This window comes from Vombatus ursinus, unplaced genomic scaffold (genome assembly GCF_900497805.2).
Source record: "Vombatus ursinus unplaced genomic scaffold, bare-nosed wombat genome assembly UNPS02014833.1, whole genome shotgun sequence".
NCBI classification, from domain to species: Eukaryota; Metazoa; Chordata; class Mammalia; order Diprotodontia; family Vombatidae; genus Vombatus; species Vombatus ursinus.
This window is the reverse complement of record NW_020954611.1, coordinates 9818245-9841391: the sequence shown is the minus strand read 5'-3', so window position 1 is coordinate 9841391 and position 23147 is coordinate 9818245. Positions and strand designations below refer to the sequence as shown.

General features: G+C 39.2%; 1 protein-coding gene across 2 annotated transcripts in view; it reads left to right on the top strand.

The window, feature by feature from the left end:
* Window positions 1-23147, top strand: part of MYOF (myoferlin) — a 159016-nt gene that overhangs the window by 127706 nt on the left and 8163 nt on the right. For both annotated transcript variants that reach the window (XM_027839784.1, XM_027839783.1), the window contains 13 exons: window positions 2552-2717; window positions 4304-4380; window positions 8847-8858; window positions 10463-10561; window positions 11110-11235; window positions 12451-12606; window positions 13412-13503; window positions 13852-14022; window positions 14943-15091; window positions 16302-16441; window positions 16819-16907; window positions 17003-17098; window positions 20372-20513. In XM_027839784.1, the coding sequence (XP_027695585.1) occupies window positions 2552-2717; window positions 4304-4380; window positions 8847-8858; window positions 10463-10561; window positions 11110-11235; window positions 12451-12606; window positions 13412-13503; window positions 13852-14022; window positions 14943-15091; window positions 16302-16441; window positions 16819-16907; window positions 17003-17098; window positions 20372-20513 (1515 nt within the window). The remainder of the gene's footprint in view (window positions 1-2551; window positions 2718-4303; window positions 4381-8846; window positions 8859-10462; window positions 10562-11109; window positions 11236-12450; window positions 12607-13411; window positions 13504-13851; window positions 14023-14942; window positions 15092-16301; window positions 16442-16818; window positions 16908-17002; window positions 17099-20371; window positions 20514-23147) is intronic.

Genomic DNA, 23147 nt, shown 5'->3' with positions numbered 1-23147 from the left:
TGTAATAGCTAACATATATGTTTTGAATATATATGTATGTGTGCATATATATTTTTATATATACATACATACACACATATATGTATATACAGTGCTTTAAGATTTACAAAGCACTTTACCTATATTATCTCATGATCAGACGTCTCCATCGTCGTGGTAGTGCTTCTGAGTAGTAACTGTAAGTGCCCCTTCTGTTTTTTCATCTCTTTAGCTATCAGTTAAATACCACCTTTTCTTAGTTCTCAGTTTACACTCAATTCAAGAAATATTTAAATGCCTACTATTTATAGAGCCAGGTGCTGGGGGAGATGCATGAGTCATTAGGCTGCCCTCATGGAGCTCATAGTCAAGTAGAAATACCTATTATTACATTCGTATTGCACTTCTCAGTTTTCAAAGCATTATGTCTATCATCTCATTAGAGACAAGCCTAGGAGGCAGACAGGGCAGAAATTATGATTTCCATTTTATGAATGAGAAAACCAAAGTTCAGCGATGTTAAGGAATTCCTAACTAAGCAGGTGGTGGTTTTTGTTTTTCCTCCAATTCACATTGCTTTTATCTAGAGTAGGAACGAAGCTAGAATGGAACGCCCTTAGTCATCACCACTGGGAGTAATTCACATCCTCTTTACCTGAGGGATTTCCCCTCTGCTGAGGAGCAGGGCACAGGAAGTGCTGATTGACTTAATGCTAAGAGTCATCGGACCTAGAAAAGAGGATGAAGCCTCGACAAGCCCTCCCTTCCTCTCTTCTAGGTCCTGGTGCCGTGCTTTCAGGATGCCCTAGGGCAGCTGCCCTACTTGTCCCATGGGAATCACACCATGCTCAAAAGAGATGCTATGGATTAGGTCCAGTTTGTAGTCTGTGATGACTGTATTAAGCTTTCATCTCAATGATCAGTGCAACCCTAACTTCAACCTGCACCTCTATTTGGGGTATAGAGTCATGAATACGATTACGTCTCAAACCCAAGTCCCAGAATGGCTCCCATCATGCTCTTCCCCTGACTCTGCTATTTCCAGCTCCAAGGACATGTCAGCTTCCAATTTTCAATTTGATCAGAGGTTGGAGGACAGGAAAACTTCAAGTGTGGGAGAGGCGCAGCTTATTGCTGCTCTATTCTCCAGTTTCTGGTTCACGTGTAAAATTAAGCCTACGATTAAACCCAAGGCTGGAGCGGAGGCACAACTTCTGATACTGTACCTTGTTACATTTATGTCAGCATGTGACTCCTTAAGCTCATTGGGCCATATATAGTTCTCTTACTTCCAGGTGAATGATGTATATCTATCTTTGGTGCTGACCCTCTAGAGCTAAAAAGTTTTTAACCATTGATCTAGGGGTTAAGATGAAACTTTCATCTTAGTTTTAACTTATGTTTTAACCCAGTGTTTCTGTTCACTCTGTGTGGTTAGTCAGTTAGCCAGACAATGAATATGTATTTTTTTTTTAGGCAATTGGGGTTAAGTGACTTGCCCAGGGTCACACAGCTAGTAAGTGTCAAGTGTTTGATCTGAGGCCGGATTTGAACTCAGGTCCTCCTGACTTCAGGGCAGGTGCTCTATCCACTGGACCACCTAGCTGCCCTGACAATGAATATGTATTAAGCACCTACTATGTGCCAGGCACTGCCCTAAACTCTGGGGATACAAAAAGAGGCAAAAGAGAGTCCCTGCCCTCAAAGAGCTCACAATCTAATAGGGGGAAACAACAAGCAAACAAATGTGTACAAACTATGTACAAGACAAATAGGAAATAATTAAAAGAGATTAGGATTAGGATTAAGAGGGATTGAAAAATGCTTCCTGTAGAATATGGGATTTTAGTTGGGACTTAAAGGGAGCCAGGGAGGTCAGTAGTTAAAGAGGAAGAAGGAGAGCATTCCAGGCATAAGAAAATGGAACATCTTGCTTAGCACAGTCCCTGGCATGTGGTAAGGGCTTAGTAATGCTTGTTAACTTAAATGGGGCCTCCTCCAAGGACAACAGTTGTCTCTTAAATTATTGTAGTATCTGTGCACTCTCATCCCACTTTGAAAGTAATCTCTCAATAGGGCGGGTGAATGTTGCTGTCCAAAAAAATGGACTTTCTTTAGCTACCTATGCATCTTGGAGGGGAGAAACCAAGATTGGATCCAGACCCATAATTGGTGTGAGGTATGTGGAGCTATGTTCCAAGGTACTGAAATTTTGAAGTCAATGATAGCCATTGCGTGCTTTCAGAACCACAGAGACTACTGAGCTTGTCACCTAATTAGTCAAAATAGGAAGCTAGCAGGAGCACCTTTCCCCCAAACCAGCCCTTTCTAGCAGATTGTTCTGGCTGTGTCTCAAGACTTTCACCGATGGGGGCTTGTGTCCCCTTGTTTCTGTTGCCTCTTCAACTGAATTCGCCTTAAAATGTCGGTTTGAAGTTGTTTTGGTGACGTTGTCCTCAGGTGCGAAAAGTGCTACTTACAGCTCTGGTTAGATTGGTAGATTTTTGTACTTATTTTCAAAGCCTCTACAGTTATCCTAAAGCAAAGTAATAAAACTCTGTTGACCTCACAGCTCTTGCCCAAGGAAGAATTGTACACACCACCACTAGTCATTAAGGTGATCGACCACAGACAATTTGGGCGGAAGCCCATCGTGGGCCAGTGTACCATCGACCTTCTTGAACAGTTTCGCTGTGACCCTTATGCATTTAAGGAAGATGTTGCACCCCAGTTAAAAGGTAAATACCAATAGTGTTTTGGGTTCATGTCAAGCCTTTTTTCCAAGAACCTCAGAGGCAATACATGCTATATATCCTATTTGCCAATCAAAATTCCTGTCTAGGGAGATGGGGAAGGAGAAAGCATTGCTCTCCCGTCTCATGGATGGGGAAGCATGTAGAAGCTAATTGATTTGTATGTAATCACACAGCTTGTCAGTAGCAGGGGGTCAGAGGTCTTCTTCTAGACAACTTTGCCTCTAATTGCTTCCGCTCTTTTCTAAAGAAAGGAGAATTGCAAACTGATGGAGAGAATGCTTAGAGCAATGGGATCATGACACCATTGAAGTAATAAGGTATAGGATTTTGTGCCTGGAAGAAACTTGATTCTGTACCTCGAGGGGACCTTGTTCTATGGGAGGCAGCGTGTAGGACACAGTAGAAAGAATTGTTGCACTTGAAGTTCAGAGTCTTTCTTTGACACTTATTAACTGTGGGACTGTGGACAAGCCACCTGCTACCTTTGAATACTTAAACAGCTAGGTGGCACCATGAATGCACAGAGCACTGGACCTAGAGTCAGGAAGAACTGAGTTCAAATCCAGCCTCTCACACTTACTAGTGGTGTGACCCTGTGCTAGTCACTTAACTTCTGACTGCCTCTGTTTCCTCAATTATAAAATGGGGAAAATAATAATAGCTATCTCCCAGGGTTTTTGTGAAGATGAAATGTGACACTATAAAGTGCTTTACAAACCTTAAAGCACTATGTAAATACTAGCTAATACTAGTTTACTCATTTGTCAAATGGGGATAGTAATACCTTCAGTATTTATCTTAAATGGTTGTAAGGCTCAAATAAGGTAGCATTCAAGAAGCATGATAGCTCTATAAATATCAGCTATTCTTCTAATTAATTCATCTGACAAGCATTTATTAAGTGCTTACTACATGCCAGCTGCTAAGACTACAGAGACAAAAGCAAAATTATCCCTGGCCTCAAGGAGCTTATGATTATGAAGATCTGATGAAGCATCTCCTGTTTATAGAAACAAATCAAACAGATGGCAGAATAATAAATGTGCTTTCCAAGCCAGATTTTCCTAATAAAACATCTTTTCCAGCCAGGAAGTGCTTTATGAAATGTCAGTAAGACCTAAAATTATTTGTCATTTGTTTCTGATGCCATTAAATCATGGCTACAATTGGAACCATTCTTAATGCTTTATTGTGGGCTCATAAGATAGGCAAAAAGATCTGAGATGAGAATTGTGCGAGTGAAGAAGCAAATGAATGGGAGAGAAGCCTCTGGGAAGCCCAGTCAGGGGAGGAAATGGAGCTCCGAATATACTTGTAGAGTTCAAATTTAACAGTGGCTTGGCGTCAAAAAAACTCATACCCAAACACATATTTACTGCAGTATTACAGACACCATGTCCTTGCTGCCAGATTTCCCCATTTCTCCTGAGAGCAGCAGTATCTTTTCAGTTTCCACAGGATGGCATCTTCCAAACCATCCTCCCCTCTCCTCTCCCTCTCTGCCCATCATGCTTTTTAGTCTGTGGACTGCTATTGATCCTATCTCTACAACGCAAATTGTTTTTCAGCTTCTATTTTGTCTGCACCACCTCACCGGGATGTGATTATTGAAGTAGAAGACACCAAGCCATTGCTCCCAACTAAGGTAAGCATCAGAATTGGGCATTTTATGATTAGGTTTTGCCTGATCGATGCCAGAAGAGTTGGTCGTCAGGCAAACAGGCAGTTGATCACACTTGTGAAAAATGAAACCAGTTTTTTGAGCATCATGTAAGTTAAACAAAAAAGTCTTGAGTGAATATAAGAGCAAAAAATTTTTAACCAGATGTGTTGTTAATATTGGATAAACAACCTTAATAGACAGCTTCAAAAAGTCGTGAGCTTGTCATTGCTAGGGATGTTGGAGCAGAAGCTGGTCACCCTGTTGAGTTGTTAAATTGAGTTTGAATGATTGAGAAGGGATTCATGAATCAAGCAGAGGGTCAAGAGAGAAAACTTTTTCAGTTCCTTCTAATGGTCTATGATAGGAGTTGGTAAACTGTACTGAGGTAAGCTAAGAATGGGTTTGATATTTTTAAATGAAGTTTTTATTGTATTTAAAAAGGTAAAATCCATTCTTAACTCAATGTCTGCACAAAAACATGAGGAAAGAATCGGGCCCATAGGCATAATTTGCCAATCCCTGGTCTACTAGATAATTTGCTGCATGAAAAAAAAAAAACATTTAACAAGGAAAAATTATGCTGATAACTGTGCTGCATGCCAAAATTGTTTTGTATCTGTGAGGCAACCGCTCTTTTTAAAAATTACTATATTTGGTGATTTGTAATCATACTGAGGGGCAGCTAGTTGACTCAGTGGATAGAGTGCTGGGCCTGGAGTCAGAAAGATTCATTTTCTTGAGTTCAAATCTGGCCTCAGACACTTACTAGCTTGGTGGTCCTGGGAAAGTCACTTCACCCTGTTTGCCTCCATTTCCTCATCCATAAAATGAACTGGAGAAGGAAATGGCAAACCACTCCAGTATTTTTGCCACGAAAACCCAAATGGGATCACAGAGAGTTGAACCCAACTGAAATAACTGAACAATAACAACAACAAAGTCATCCTGGACTATAAAATTCACCAAGGTTTTCAAGTGAAACGATGAGGAGAAAACGTTAAAACAAGACTCTAGTGTGTTATTTTCTTGGCCTGGCCAAAATCATTTCTACTAGTTCTGAAAGACTGAAAAAGAAAAGCAAAACTCAGATTATGTTTCTGCCCAGAAAATACAAGGCAAAAAATTGTCTTTGCTGTGAAGAAATGTTCTGGGAGAAAAGGTCTCATCTATAATAAACAAAAATAGCATATTGTATCTTAATATATGGATCAGGAAAAAATTCACATTTCAAAAAAGTATTAAAAACGTGCATTTGAGAACAGATTTGAACAAGCATTCTAAACATGTATAGAGTACCTACACACACACACACACACACACACACACACACACACACACAGAGTTTTCCTATCTAAAGTATTTTGGCAACCTAACCAGAATAGACTTAGTCTTATACTACATTAATTTGATCCCCAACTAGACATTCTACAGAACCACCAGAGGAAAGGGCAAGTCAGTCATCTTTTCGGACAAAAGCTGAACTCTCAGGGTACAGTGTATCCCCCAAATATTCCAGGGCAGCTGGAGCCATGAGGGAACAGTCCTACAGTCTTACTACCCTTATTATTACCCTTATTACAGAGCATTTTATCACAAGAGTGGAGAAGATTGTCTTGAGTCTTCTGCCATGGCTATGATTCATCAGTCTTGTCTCCTCCGTTGTCAACCAAGTACTTATCAAATGCTCTTGTGGCCAGGCCTATAAGGGGCTCAAAAGAACTATAAGACATATCCCCATCGATGTTCCCTCTAATTTTTTTTTCAGTTGTGAGTGGATTGACCAGGTTAGTGGGTCAACAAACTATAAAAATTGAGTATGTATCAATCAATCAAGTGACAAACATTTGTTAAGCATCTACTATGTGACTGGCCCTGGAGAATGAATAGAATTTATAGTGTTATAAATTCGGGAGGGCTAGTGTTGGGGAAGCCATCAGTTATTCACACCTTAGTGTGAATTAGTTTAATCAGGCTGCTTCTCTAACATCTGCCTGAGATGTGCTGAGGAAATGGCAGTTTTGATGAACCAGAAAGCAACAGTTGTGAGAAGCCATCTTTAAAAAAAAAAAATCATAACCGTTTAAAAATAACAATTACTACATTGATTTCGGGCGAGAGGTTCTTAATCCCAGCTTTACCACTAATTTGCTATGTGACTTTAGGCAAATCATTTAACCGCTCTGGGTCTTAGTTTGCTCACCTGTAAAATGGAAGGAATTTAACTAGTTAACTAGTTAAACAGATGACCTGTAGGGTCTCTTTTAGCTCTCACCTTCACAAGATGGTAGCTATAAATATCTCATCTCACAAAATGTCTGCTCACAGTCAAATGAACTTAATGAAGCTTGGAAGTATCAGTCTGGTAGGCTGATGTCCTGTTGGCTTATATGACCACATATTCAATTCAGATGAAATCAGTATAGATATATTGAGTGGATTAGGTTGAGACAAACTTCGTAGGTCCAAGAGGACCACAGTCTGCCTTTGGGCTCTGGGTAAGTAGAAGAAGCTTCAACCCCTCCTTCACAACCCACAGATTTGAAACCAGTGATTGAGCTCATCAGTCTGGTAGGCTCTGAATTGACATAAAAAAAAAAAATAGGTTGAGGGTGGGGTGGGAAGAGGAATTGAGTCTTTCAGAGAACTGGGCTTCCAAAGTGCCAGTCCAATGATCCAATAGGACTTCAATATGGAAGATTCAATTACTACCTTCCCATTTCTAGTGCTTAAGCAGCCTGTCCACAGCAATCAGCAAAATGACTTCTCCGAGAACAGTGCATGTATGTATGCTAAGAAAATGCATGAAGCTGACTGGGACAGATGGGGCCTTGGGCTAAGGCTCTAATTCTCCTTTGGAGGGGTTTTCCTGTGGGGAGATTTTGTGCTAAAAGATGCTTTTTAAATAAATATGGTTGGTGATCATGGATAAGGGAAGCTCCTATTTCTTGCAACACTCTTATTCTTTCCACAGATATATGATTGGCTATGGTCAAACTACGCACTTACCTCACTGTTGTACATAAGCTGGTGTCCAATATTGCTCACATGTGGCTTAAGAAAATGAGTGGATACTAGTACTCAAAAGCAACAAGAATAATTTGGGATAGTGTTTTTTCAATGTTTACATTAAAATATGGATTTGTACTGTGGAAAAGTAATTGTGAACAATATCAATAAACTAATGATAAACAGCATTTAGTGAAACTGCTCAGAATGGAAGTCCAGAGAAAACAATCTTTTTCTCCAAAATCTATCGTGATTTAATTGCAAATATGACTTCTATACATTTTCTAAAAATATTTTTATCATTTCTCTATCAATATTCCTTCCTTCATTCCTTATTTCTGTCCTTCATTCTCTCCCTCCCTGTCTCTTTCCCTTCTTTTCTTCCTTCCTTGTTTTCTTTCTTTCCTCCCTTTCCCCCCCCTCCCTTCTTCACTTCCTTTCTTCTTTTCTTCCTTCCTTTCTATTTTTGCTATGGTGCTGAGCAAAACAAAATTTGAAAACTAAACCCAGGGGAGTCTGAAAAGATGCCCATAGCAAAAATACATGTTCTGTGCGATGGCTTGATCAATGGCAAGTGGAACCTGGAACTTTTCTCCCTTAGCATCAGAACTTAATCTGAAGTTGAGATTCCGGGGGTGGGGAGGGGGAGACTTTTCTCCATCCTGTTCCTCAAAAGACTTAGTGCCATTGCTGCACTGTTTGCAAAGAGCAGAACCCAGGCACAGCATCCCAGGTATCCTGTTTCTCAACTCCCACATGTGCTCAGTGAAGAGGATTCCATTCTTAGGAGGGAAAATGGAGGAATGTGGCCATAGGGGGAAAAAAACCTGCCAGGGTTAGCAGCTTCCTGAAAATTTGAACCTCTATTCAAGATCAAAAAATACCCCTGTGAGATAGCATGAGAATGAGGAGAGAGGCAAAAGCAAACAGAAAACAGACAAAAACAGCAGACAAGGAAGTCAAGGCAGTCAGTCAGTCTTGGATCAGCAAAAATGCAGGAGAGTGTTTGAAAAAGCAAAGAATAGACTCTTGTAGTAAAATCCTTTAGTAACCAAACTCAATCAAAGGGTTGGGGATTGGGTCAGAGTAAAAAGAGGCCTGAACTAATCTTTTTTCTTTCATTATATGAACATTGTCTGGTCAGATGCTTTAACACTGTGTAACTCTATTAAAAATTGACAGAGATTCCTATAAACTTTTCATTTCACTATGGGAATAATTCTGGTGTAATTTCTAGAGTGGCAGAAAATAAGGTGCTACATTCTGAGATCATCTAGGGCTAAATGATTCAAAAGCATCTGCTCAGATATGTTGGGAATGGTAAACCCCGAATGACAAGTAAATGTTTACTTTTTTTTTTTAATCCAACCCTCTACGTATCTTCATCCTCATGTCATTTGTGTGGGTCGCTCTCCTGCTGTTGCACACGTGTCTGTGATCAGCTAGCTGAAAAGGTAATTCCCATACACCTCAGCTGTATTTTTCAGTCATCTAGTGTCTGTTTGTAGTTGGTATGTGATGGAAGAACTTTTAAATCAAGGACTGGGTCATGCAGGTCATGGACCACACACAAATGGAAACCCTTTGTCCTGGGCTCTCTGTTCTTGTTATTTCCCAACAAGCACAGATGCTGAGGGGCAAATTGGACTCAGCAATATCACTCCATGTGGTACTTCCCTCAAAAGGTGAAATTAAGCGATGGGTCAATCCATTGGGGAGCTATCCTTTTTTTTTTGGTTGTTGTTTACATTTATTTTTATACCTTTTTTAAAAATTACAGTCATTTCTTTTCCAATTAAATTTTTTTTTAATTAACAAGCATTTATTTTCTCTTCCTCTGCACTGGGGAAAAAGAAAAACAGAAACACAATCTTTATAATAAATATTCACAATCAAGCAAAACAAATGCCCTCACTGGCCCTGTCCAAAACATGCTGCACGTTTAGTCCGTCACCTCCCCAACAGGAGATGGGTGGCATAACCAGAACAATTCATATAATAATACTGCCATTGTAAAACAAAACAAAATAAAAAACCACCATAATTTTGAAAGACATGAACTCTAAACATAGTCATTTTTTGATATGTCTCCATGACAACAAAAAAAAATGCCTCTTAAAAAAGCAACCACATCTGACGGTAGATGATATTCCTCACCTGGGTACTTCCTCCATCTACTAAGAAGAGGGACATTTTTTATCCCATTCTCTAGAACCAATGTTGAGCTTTGTGTTTGAATTAATATATTTATTCTAGTTCTAAGTATCTGACCCTATGAAACATCAAATCAATAGGATGAAAAATTAGAAAAACAAACAAACATGGTGGCACCTGTAGGATGTGATCCAATCAGTTACAAGACAGTTGAGTGGGTATTGGGGGCACAAAAATTGCTCAGTAGTACACTGACTACCTGACCCATAGTTAGAAGTCCCTTTAATGATTCAGCCACAACACGTGTAGGCATATCCTAAATGACCTTTTTTTTTTTTTTTTTTTTTTTTTTTTACTGAAACTGCAAGTTTAAAAATGCCCAATTATGATGTGTACAAGATGGTGTGGGTTTGGAGTTAGGAAGATCTGGGTTCAAATTCTGCCTTTGACACTTATTAGCTATGTGACTATGGATAAATCCCAACCCTCTGAGCCTCAGTTTCTTCATCTATAAAATGGGGATAATAATACCACCTACTTCACAGGATTGTTGTGAGGGTCAAATGAGATGATGTATATAAATCACTGAAATTTTTAAAGCACTATATAAAGTCTGATATTATTAAGTGATATACATGTTTTGATCCACATCAGTGGCAGGAATTTCCATTCTGACAATCTCAGTCTATTCATATATTTATAGAATATGTTTTGTTTGTATTTGTGAGGCAATTGGAATTAAGTGACTTACTCAGGGTCACAATGCCAATGAGTGTCAAGCTTCTGAGGTCAGATTTGAACTCAGGTCCTCCTGAATCCAGGCTGCCCCCTAAAAGAATAAGTGCATAGATTAGAAATCTGAACTACCATTCAAACCTTTCCACTTTGTGGGGATTATGTTTAGGAGGAAGAAGTTGTCGACTGGTGGAGCAAATTTTATGCTTCCATTGGAGAACCTGAAAAATGTGGACAGTACATTCAGAAGGGATATGCCAGACTTAAGGTAACTTGAAGAGGACTCCTGCAGACAGCCTTAGATTGAGGAAGGAAAGAAGGGTCATGCCTTGGTCAAACAGAAATGGGTATGTGGCCCCATCAAAATCAAAAAGAACATCCATGAGTCTGGCTATAGGTGTTGATCCAGAATGGACCCTGAGCTGGACCAATCAACAGAGTCTGAATGTCTGTGGCATCAGAGTCAGTGTCTGTGGTGAATGGTGGCATCGTTGACAGAAATAGCGAAGTCAGAAAGTGGGAACAGAGACAATAGGAAGATGATGAATTGCATTTTGGACATTTTAAGCAAGGATCAATATGGGACGTCAAAGTAGGTGTGTTTAATAGGCAATCGGAGTTGTGGGGGAATGAGTGTGTTAGTGTGCTGGTTTGAGGATGCTTGAGAGTGGGGATCCCAGAGTATGGTGGGCCCCATTCTTCTAAAACCTTGCAGGGCACTATTTAGACAAAATAGTGTCTAAATATTTAGACACAAGACCTATGGATCACTATGGTTCTCTTTTAACAAACGATTAACTGTTGATTAATTTTCAGATATATAATTGTGAACTAGAGAATGTACCAGAGTTTAAGGGTCTGACAGACTTCTCAGATACCTTTAAGCTGTACAGAGGGAAGTCTGATGAGAATGATGATCCTTCCGTGGTGGGAGAGTTTAAGGTAAGCAGAACAGCTGAACTGATCCTCTTTGGGCACAATGCTGATTTCAAGGCTTCTCCTTTTCCTTTTAGATGCAGAAGAAAGTACCCTTACATGCTTTGGGCCACCTAAGTGCTTCTGTAGCTAATGTGTTGTTTGTGTAGAGTTGTCAGGCCATTTTATGGTTTGGTAACTGACCCTTGTCTGAACTAGGTGTACTGGCAGCTAAATAAAATCTACAATTTTAGAAGGCTTTTCACAAGTTTGATTGGGTCACCGCCAGTGACTTTGCAGTAAGATATTTAAGTGCTTGGGCTGACAGATGGCTTTGAACCAGAACTAAATTCTGGATCTGAGCAAAGGATATTGAAAAGAGCAACTTTAGCATAAGTGACATTTAAAAAAAGTTATTTTATGCACTTTAAACAACAAAAGCATCCATCTATAGTTATTTAAATTTTTAAAAGTAATTTCAATTTTCAAAATATCTTAAACAGTATATTAATTACTCCCACTATGTTCCCTTCCATTCTTTTTGTTTATCCTTCCTTTCCATATCTGTGAATTAATAATCCTTTTTCATCTTGAGGTGGGTGGCCTTTTACTGGCTTTCCCATCATGCTTTCAACTAGGACAACTATTATTTTTCCTTCCTGATTCCAAGGTGAATTTAGGGTGATAGCGCTTTCCCAACCATAATCTCTAGATCATAAGACCATGATGACTCCAGGGCTTTATCTACTGTACCACCTAGCTGCTTCAATAAGAAAATAGTAATAATCATAAACCCTTCCTGTTTAAGTACATATAAGGGAGATTATGCAGCCCAAGTCATGTGTCTGATATATACTGGCTATGTGACCTACTCCTGGGTGAGTTCCTTATTCAACCCCTCAATGCCCAAGCAACTCTCTTAGACTATAAATTGCAGAACAAAGACAAATCTCGTGGCGTCTGGGAAGTTTCCTCATTGAGAGGTCCCTGCAGAATGAAATGATAGATCCAGTACCCCCCTTTCCTCCCAAATGTAAGTATATGACATACAGCAACTATTGATTACACCCTAAAAGATGATCCCTACCAAAGGCGGCTATATCTATATACTCAATCATGACTTCAACCTCAAGACTTCCTCAGGAGATGAAGAGCGTGGCCCAAATATCGTGCAAGTTGCATTGCTAACTGTAGGTCTTCTGTTTCTCTGTGTGTGTGTGTGTGTGTGTGTGTGTTTTCCAGGGCTCCTTTAGAATCTATCCATTGTCGGACGATCCAAGCGTGCCTACTCCTCCCAGGCAGTTCCGGGAATTACCCGACAGTATCCCACAGGAATGCATAGTGAGGATTTATATCATTCGAGGACTAGATCTCCAGCCTCAGGATAACAATGGCCTGGTGAGACTTTTGTTTTGAACAAATCAAGAAGTCATCTTGGATATAGAAGAGTTACTCGTGGTTTGATACAGTAACTGTTTAATAAAATAGTTTGTCTTTTCTTTCCTGGCATCTGTTATTTCCTAAGAAGAAAGGTACTAGAGCAGCATCATTTTTACACAACAAAGTTAGTTCTAAAAGCATACAAGATCTGAGCTAGAAGGGGTCTTTGAACTCAACCTATCCAGAGCCATAGCTAGGATGTCTTTCATAGGCACAGCCGTAACAGCTGAGCCCTTGGAGAGAGGCTGGGTGAGGTAGCAGGGGTATGGGGATGCTAGGTTCTGGATCACCGAGGGGAGGGAACACGATCTCCTCCCTCCCCTACTTTAATGCCTCTGAACTCCTGGTTGTCCTACCCTGGTTATGACTCCATGTAGTCTAACCCCCTTATTTTAGAGATGAGGAAACTGGAACCCAGGGAGATTGGACAGTTTACTTACAATCATATGATTGATTAGAGACTGAGCAGGAACTAGTACTCAGGTCTCTTTACCCAGTCTAGTGCCCTTTCCACCACCCAGAGCTCCTTTAACAATAAAGGAATAACCCATGGGGAGTATTTCCGCATGGTCCCAAGACATTAATTCAGCCAAAATATCAGTCAAATCTTTTTTTGAATATTGTACAGACAAAACAACCAGTTGATTATTTCTCATTTTTAATCAGCTCTTTTAGTGTTATGTAGATAGTAAGAACAGCTGCGTATACCACTAAAATTAAGATAAAATAGCATGCAATAATATCTCATTTATTTTCCCAACAGTGTGACCCTTATATAAAAATATCCCTGAGTAAAAAAGTTATTGAAGATCGAGACCATTACATTCCAAATACACTCAACCCAATTTTTGGAAGGTAATGTAAAATTTCTTTAAGTTTGGGGACTGCTATATCCTGCTTCTAGCTGACTCTGTTCCACTTTGTGCTATACTATTGGTGGATTAATACAATAATATTTTAGATTTAGCATTCTCTATCAGTCTCTATGTAAGTTTAGCTCTGCTTTTGTTCTGTAGGATGCTAAGCCCAAACCCATTAAACTGTGGGTTCCTTGAGGGCAGGAACTGTCTTTTTGCCTTTCTTTGTATCCCTATTGTTTAGCACAATGCCTGGCACATAGCAAGTGCTTAATAAATGTTTAATGACTAAGTATTCTACTAAATGCCCGATAGGCAAATATTGATCATACGTTTGCTCTTTTAGGATGTATGAGCTGAGCTGTTTCTTACCTCAAGAAAAAGACCTGAAAATTTCTGTCTATGATTATGACACTCTTACTCGAGATGAAAAAGTAGGAGAAACTATTATTGATCTGGAAAATCGCTTCCTTTCCCGATTTGGGTCCAATTGTGGCATAGCAGAGCAGTATTGCACGTAAGTTTCATAAACCATGAAGTACAATTTTTTTGTTTTGTAAAGGACGTTTTTACCAAAAAAAATTTACAATAGTCCTACAACACTTCCCTAAGCCATGGCATGGTTGAGGTGGGATGTCTGGTATCTTAGCTCCAAATATACATCACTTTCAATCATTAAGTACCTCAGTAAGTCTAGACTCAAAACTTACAGCTTGTGAAAGCTGGTGAATTTTTAATATAGTAAGGAAAGAATCTTCTCTTTTAATCTGAACAAAAGAATTTTTTGAAATCTTCATTGGAGGCTGAAGAATTACAGAATGACTTCCAAGTTGCAATACATATTTTAGGTTCTTGAGACACAGCATGGTATAGTTGATATGGTGTTGGACTTAGGGTCATCTCTTGTCTTGGACACTTACTAACTGTCAGTCTATGGGCAAGTGACTAGCTTCTCAACCATTTAAGTCCTATCTACTCAGTTATGGATATGTTATGGTCTTTGGGAAGGTTAAGTAGAGTTCCCACACCACAGATCCTTCATGTAATTATGTAGTCCACCTTCTTCACAGCTTTCATGTATAAACGGGTCTCACTGCTCAACTATGGAGGCAGCTAGGTGATGAATTGGATGTAATGATGGATCTGAAGTCAGTAAGTCCTGGGTTAAAACCTTGCCTCAGGCACTTTACTGTATGATACGATGGTCACAATCTTTATCAGCCTCAGTTTCCTAATTTACAAATGGGAATGATAATAGCACCTATCTCCTGAGGTTACTGTGAGGATCAAATGCAATAACATTTGTAAAGCAAGTGCTAAAAAACTATATAAATGCTAATATTTATTACTGTCATAGCAGATACATAAGTGTTGGTAAGTTTAAAGAAAGCCTGTGTATTAGAAGTTCATCCTTGGATGGATTGTGTTGTTCAACAGTTCTGGAGTCAATACTTGGCGTGATCAACTAAGACCGACACAGTTGTTAAGCAGCGTAGCCAAGTATAAAGGCTTTCCACCCCCTATTCTTTCTGAAGATGGACACAGGCTTCGATATGGAGGGCGAGAGTACAGCTTGGAAGAATTCGGTGAGTTTGATGCTGTGGCATCTTGTTTACCCAACAGAGTGGGCTATTGCTAATGTTTTCTTGAAGGACTGGAACACTATCATATCACAAGCTAACCATGTTATATCAGAATCTGACTCTATGGCCATTTTGGCAGGAATGTGGTCTGATTTATGGTTGTATGATTCCACGCAACAAAAACGATATTATTATAACATGGTATCATACTATAAAACTTCAAAATGGAGTGTATGGCATATTGTCTTATTTTTTAACATTTTAGTTTTTTTGCTTAGATCTTTTTAGGTTTCTGTCCCTGCCTCTTCATATTTATAGTTCCACTCCTCACTAGCTTAGCGATTACAATGTGATTACAATCTAATAGGGCAATTTTCTTCCCTTCATACCTTTTCATCATCTTAGCGGCTCAGGGAACCATTGTTGTGGGCTGAGCTTGAATTATCAGTGTATTTCACACCTGGCTGAGTGCTGAAAACCCCAAAGATTCACAAGAAACAATTCCTGAGCTGTAATTAGGAATTCCAGTGCCCAGAATAAATTTATTGGAGGGAGTGGTTCAGACTTTTAGATACAAAGCCCTGTGGGTGAGGGAGAAAGATGGACATTTCTTAGGAAATTGCCCTTTAAGGTGGGAAACAGAAACTCCAGACATCCTCTCTTTGAGTGGGAGGAATATCACAGGCATCCCTTGCTATGGCATAGAATGAGTCCCTAGGATTACAGGAGAAGGGGAAACATTTCTTCCAGAGATTCTGGTCTTAACCCTTTCAGCATAGTCACTATCCCCTGAACCCTAAACCCCAAGGTGATGAAGTACATAGGGGATATGGTAGTGGGGTTGAATGGGCCCTAGGAGAACGATGCAACAGTAACAGAACCCTAGAAATGGTGTCCCTAACATGAGGAGAGTGACTCCCTTCTAAGGTGTTGGTGCCCTGGGGAAAAGCTCTGGCCTCTCCCTCTTGAGATGGTTTGGACCATTTTTGTGAACAAGTTATCTTCTGGTGAGCAGTTCACAATTATGCTTAGGAAGGAGCAGAGGCTTTTAGCATGTTTGTCAATCTTTTCTAAGTTAAAGGTTCTTAAGTGCCAACTGCCTCATGATTTTTAAAGTTCAATGCTAATTAACTCGAACTGCTTGTTGAGATGGCAATGAAAGCTTCTTGGACAGCTTTGGTTTGCTCTATTTTGATGGCAGTCTCAATTACAGAGGTCAACAAAAATCTGCACCAACACCTGGGGCCCCCAGAGGAGCGCCTCGCTCTATACGTCCTTCGGACTCAGGGACAAGTGCCTGAGCATGTGGAAACAAGGACTTTGTACAGCACCTTCCAGCCAAATATTTCACAGGTACAGAGAGTGTTTCCATAACATCCATAGTAATGGTAAATCTGTGATCACATGGTTGGCTTTGTATCCTGTTGAGCAGAGAGGATTCTGGGTGGGAAGCAGATAGGCAGATATGACATGTTGATGCCCTAGAACTGAAGCCAAAGATGGGTGGTAGCATGAGGGCAATATTGGGTCAATGATTGCAGTCGTTTGTTTGCTCTTTTGTTCCATTCTAAAACATCCTTTGCAGAAAAACAACTCTGAGGCCCAAAGAAAGAGTTTGGCCCCAGTAATATAAAAAAAAAAATTGTGCTGACCAGACCTTCTGTGATTTTTTAAAAATAAAACAAAAAAGTCATAACACCAAATAATTTTTCCCCTTTTGAATGATACAGGGGAAACTTCAGATGTGGGTGGATGTTTTCCCCAAAAGTTTGGGGCCCCCAGGTCCTCCTTTCAATATCACTGCCCGGAAAGCCAAGAAGTAAGTAATTCCTAGTCAACTTTAGGTTACTTGAAGGCTGTGGGTGTCCAACAAAAGACAAATGAGAAAATTCCTTTAAAATGTTTTCCTCTCAGGTATGTCTTGCGTGTGATCATTTGGAACACTAAAGATGTCATTCTGGATGAGAAAAGTATCACAGGAGAAGAAATGAGCGACATCTATGTGAAAGGGTAAGTGGTCTGGAAATCTCTTTGAAAACTTTTTAAAGATATAAGTGACATGCTTCCTCCCTTAAGGGAGGAAATAAGGGAAGGGAATAAGCATTTATTAAGTACCTACATTGTGCCAGGCACTGTGCTAATTTACAAATATTATCTCATTTGATCCTCACACAACCCTGGGAGGTAGGTGTTATTATTATCCTCATTTTATAGTTTGAGGAAACTGAGGCAGACAGAGGTTAAGTGACTTGCCCAGGGTCACACAGCTTGATGTTGTGGGCAGCTAGGTGGTACAGTGGATAGAGTTCTGGGTCTGGAGTACAAATATGTGACCCTGGGCAAGTCACTTAACCCTGTTTGCCTCAGTTTCCTCATCTGTAAAATCAGCTGGAAAGAAAATGACAAACCACTCCTGTATCTTTGCTAAGAAAACCCCAAAAGGGGTCACGAAGAGTCAGACACAACTGAAAAACGACTGAACAACAACACCGAAACCAGGGTCACACAGCTACACAATGTCTGAGGCTAGATTTGAAGCTCAGATATTCCCAACTCCAGGACCAGAGCTCTATCCATTGCACCATCAAGCCGACTGCTTTAAGACAATGCCTACTAAAAGAGAACCGCCCTGCAGATCTCAACCCTTCTATAACCTGGTAGCCAATTCTTAGAGAGTTGCTTGAGGCTTAGAAAGGTCAAGTGACTTGCCAGTGGTCATATACAGTGGAGGGATATACAATGGCTGTGGAGGGATTTGAACCCAAGTCCTTCTGATGGCAATTCCAACACTCTACATCTGACTATACTGCCTCCATTGTTTTTGTAATTAGAGGCAAAATAAATGGACAGGAGAGATAAAAGAGAATATAAAACCCAGGTCATATTTATGACCAAGAACTTACAGCACTGTAAGATCCTAAACATGTTTCATCTTTCTGTTATTTGGTGGCTTTTCCACTTATTTTCAATATATTTAGTGAGTGTGTTTAATCTGTGGTTTGTTGTGTTTGGATCTCATTTGAACATAGGGTTTGTTTTTGTTTTTGCCTTTAAGTGAATTTCTCAAATTTTCCTTTATGCAAACTTGAATAGATATACTTATGTTCATGGGTAAGAGCACTTCTTACCTTGTCTTCTTTATACACATGTTATCAAGCTAATGAGCACAGCAGAGAAGAAGGAGCAAATCTGTAAGTTGGCTAATGCTCTGTTTTATGCTTTGTTAAGAGCTATTTCCTGATTAAATTATTGACTGAGCTCTGATCCCTGGCATGAAATGTAAGATTTGTTCATTTTATTTATAACCTGGAAACATGATTTCATTTGTTAATAGCCTAGTAGCATGAAGACAAGAGCCAATCACTTAAGCGAACATATATATTTGTTTGTGCTAATTGTTAACAAAAAGAAAATTCATGGATTTATTCCTTTCCTGCCCATGGAAGTTATATCTACTCTTGGACAAATATTGTAAACTGGCTAATTGTCTAGTTAAAAAAGAAATACACTTAACAAATGGGCTTCCTAGCCACTTTATGTGGCTGTGATATACTATTAATGTTTTGTCAGTATTGTGAATGTTCAAATGGCATGACCTAAAAAGTCACAGAAAGGAAAATAAAAAGCTGACTTGTTCTAAAATGTATTTTTTTTTTGCTGGTTCCACCAGTTTGATCATCAGGAAATTATAAAAAGGAAAAATCAAAGTATGGATTCATTTACTTTGGCCTGTTTGTTTAAAGTGTAACAGGGGAAATGCATTCACTCATTCATTCAGCAACACTTACAAGGCCTTCACTACGGTCAGTGTTCATTTCTCACCTGGCTGCACTCAACCATGTCCCCTACGTCAGTACCTTCCCTTTCCCCCATCTTTTAGCTTCCTTTTATATTTTGTCTTCCTCCATTAGAATGTAAGCTCCTTGAGGGCAATAACTATCTATCTTTTTAAATATTTGTATCCCCAACACTCAGCACCATGCCTGGCCCATAGCAAGTGCTTAATAAATATTTATTGACTGACTGCTGTGCTAGACTTTAGGGAAGATCCAGTGATAAATAAGATATGATCCTTTTTGTCAAAAAACTGGCAATCTTGGGTGTTGGGACAAAGGTAGATAGAGCTTCTGTACAGAAAAATATGATTTAGAATTTGGGAAGCAGAGGAGACCTATCATTTAATGGGCTGTGGAAACTCCTTCCACTGAAGAAAATGGCATATCATCTGGAATTTATAGTCCCAGAGAATTACCTGGGGGTACTCAGATTAAATGACTAGCCTATTAGTCTGTAAGCTCCTCCAAAGCAGGGACTGTCTTTTGCCTTTCTTTGTATAGTGCCTGGCACATAGTAGGCTCTTAATAAATGCTTGTTGATTTGTTGCTGACTATGGCCACACATGTAGTGTGTGTTAGAAGTAACACTTGAACCCAGGGCTTCCTGATTCCAAGGCCACCTCTCTGACACTTTTAGTATTAAAATACTTTAAGTGCATGAAAACAGTATACAGTTATATGATTTTAAATACAGGAGAGATCAGTTCCAGCCTCAAGATTATCAAGGAATACTTCATGGAGGTCTATGAATGAGGCCTTGAAGAAAGGGGAAAATGACAGCAGCAGTGGGTGGGAGTGGGTGGAGGTCCAGACATGCACAAAGGTAAGAAGCAAATATAAAATGCTTTGATGAGATAATTAATCAGTCATTTAAAACTATTAGCAGTGATGGCCAAGTGGAATAGTGGATTGAGCTCTGACTTGGAGTCAGTTGCATTGAAATCCCACATCAGACATTTACTAACTGTGGCTCAGGGAAAATCACCTAACCTCTCCATGCCTTAGTTTTCTCATCTGCGAAAATGAGAGGATTGGACTAAAAGTTCCCTTCTGGCTCCAGAACCGTGATCCTACTTCTTAGCCACCTTTATGGGAAGGGAAATTACAAGTATTAAACAATGATGCATCTAAAATAAATGGCATTTTGCATTTGTCATCCAAAACTGTCTTTGTTTTTAAACAAAAGACTAAAGCATGTGATGTTTTTTTATTTCAAATAAATTGTTTTATCTGGTTAAAATTTCTGTTGGATACCCTGTTGCCTCCACTGCCTATTTTTCACTGCTAGTTCAGTAAATTCCTGAAAGGTAATTGAGAAATATGCACTAATTGTTTTGATTTTGTATACAAATTCCACTCTCCTATTTTGTAACCATGACCAAAATTTGCAGCAATGTCCCTCAGCAGCTACTGGAATACCCATAATCTTTTTGTCCATTATTTTCAGCTGGATTCCTGGGAGTGAAGAAAATAAGCAGAAGACAGATGTCCATTACAGGTCGCTGGATGGTGAAGGAAATTTTAACTGGAGATTTATTTTCCCTTTTGAATACCTGCCCGCTGAACAGCTCTGTATTGTTTCTAAAAAAGTAAGTTTGAAAACATGCCACAATTGAGTGTCACATTCAATTTTATGATCTTTATGATCTAAGTAACTTTGAACTGGAGAGGACCTTAGAGACCATGGGGTCATAGGATTTCAATCTGTAAGGGACTTTAAAGATGGACTCTTTAGTCCAAACCCTTTTTTTTAATTGTTTTTATTTTTAGGCAATTTGGGGTTAAGTGACCTGCCCAGGGTCACACAGCTAGTAAGTGTCAAGTGTTTGGTCTGAGGCCACATTTGAACTCAGGCCCTCCTGATTTTGGGACAAGTGCTCTATCCACTGCGCCACCTAGCTGCCTTCCAAGCCCTTTCTTTTATGTAATAGTTTGGGACCTAGGTTCTGTCAGTGCCCAGTTCCACTATTTACTGCCTACATTACCTTAGGCTAGTGCCATACCAATCAGACTTCCAAAAAAAATTATTTTATAGAGCTAGAAAAAACAATAACAAAATTAATCTAGAAGAATAAAAGATCAAGAAATCAAGGGAATTAATGAAAAAAAAAGTAAAGGGGGGCAGCTAGATGACGCAGTGGATAGAGCACTGCCCTGAAGTCAGGAGGACCTGAGTTCAAATTTGGCCTCAGACCAAACACTTGACACTTACTAGCTATGTGACCCTGGGCAAGTCACTTAACCCCAATTACCTAAAAAAAAAAAAAAAAAGAAGGAAGGTGGCCTAGCTGTACCAAATCTCAAACTGTATTATAAAGTGGTAATCATCAAAACTATCTGGTACTGGTTAAGAAATAGAGTGGTGGATCAGTGGAATAGATTAGGTACATAAGACACAATAGTAAATGACCATAGTAATCTAGTGTTTGATAAACCTAAAGACATCAGCTTTCTTGACAAGAACTCACTATTTGACAAAAACTGCTGGAAATTTTGGAAAACAATACAGCAGAAACTAGGTATAGACCAACATCTTACACTGTATACCAAACAAAATGGTTTAGACATAAAGGGTGATGTCATAAGCAAATTAGGAGAGCAAGGAATAGTTTACCTATCAGATCTATGGAGAAGGGAAGAATTTAGGACCAAACAAGAGATAGAGAGCATAATGAGATGTAGAACGGGTAACTTTGATCATATTAAAAAGGTTTTGCACAAATGCAACCAAGATTAGAAGGAAAGCAGAAAGCTGGGAAACAATCTTTACAGCAAGTATCTCTGATAAAGGCCTTAATTCTCAAATACATAGAGAACTGAGTCAAATTTGTAAGAGTAAAAGTCAGAAGATGAAATTGAAGCTATCTAGAGCCATAAGAAAAAAATTATCTAAATCACTACTGATTAGAAAAATGCAATTAAAACAACTCTAAGGTACCACTTTACATTTATGTCTTTGATTACTATGACAAAAAAGGGAAATTATAAATGTTGGAAGGGAAGTGGGAAAATTGGGACATTAGTGCATTGTTGGTGAAGTTATGAACTAATTCGGCCATTCTGGAGAGCAATTTGTAACTATACCCAAAGGATTATAAAACCATGCATACTCTTTGATTCAACAATTCCACTACTAGGTCAGTATCCCAAAGAGATTTTTAAAAAAAGATGGGGGGGAGGGAATGGGGCAGTTAGGTGGCACAGTAAATAGAGCTCTGGCCTTGGAGTTAGGAGGACCTGAGTTCAAATCCAGCCTCAGACACTTAACATTTACTAGCTGTGTGACCCTAGGCAAGTCACTCAACCCCAATTGCCTCACCATGAAAGCAAAAAAGAAAAAGATGGGGGGATTGGATGAGGAGAAAGACCTATTGATACAAAAATATTTATAGCAGTTCTTTTTATGGTGACAAAGAATTAGAAATTGAGGGGATGCCCATCAAATGAGGAACGGCTGAACAAGTTGTAGTATGTAATTATGATGGAATACTATTGTACAATAAGAAATGATGAGCAGCTGATTTCTGAAAAAGCTGGAAACACCTTTGTGAACTGATGCAAAGTGAGCAGAACCAGGAGACCACTGTACACAGTAACAGCAATGTTATATGATGAAGAACTGTGAATGACTTAGCTATTCTCAGCAATACAATTATCTAAGACAATGCCATAGGACTCATGGTGAAAAATGCAATCCACCTCCAAAGAAAGGACTGATGGAGTCTGAATGCAGATTGAAACATACTTTTTTTTTGCTTTATTTTTTTTTCATTTTTTTCTCTTTTGATGTGTGCCTTTTTTTTAACAACATGACTAATATGGAAATACATTTTGCATGATTGCACATATATACCCTATATCAAATTGCTTACCATCTCTAGGAAGAAGGAGATGAGGAATGAAATTTGGAATCAAAAAATTTTTAAATGAATGTTAAAAATTGTCTTTACATGTAATTGGGGGAAAAAAACCAATATGTTACTTTTTAAAAAAAAAAAGAGTAGAATCCAAGGGGATTGGATGAGTAGGGATTCATGGGGTCACAGAAAAAAAATGAATTTCAATAGGAAGCTGAGGGCTCGATATGGGACCCAGACAGAAAAGAATCCTGCTTCTCCAAGAGCTAAGGAAGCATTTATCAAGTGCCTACTATGTGCCAGGCATTATGCTTATAAGTGCTTTACAAATATTATCTCATTTAATCCTCACAACAATCCTGCAAG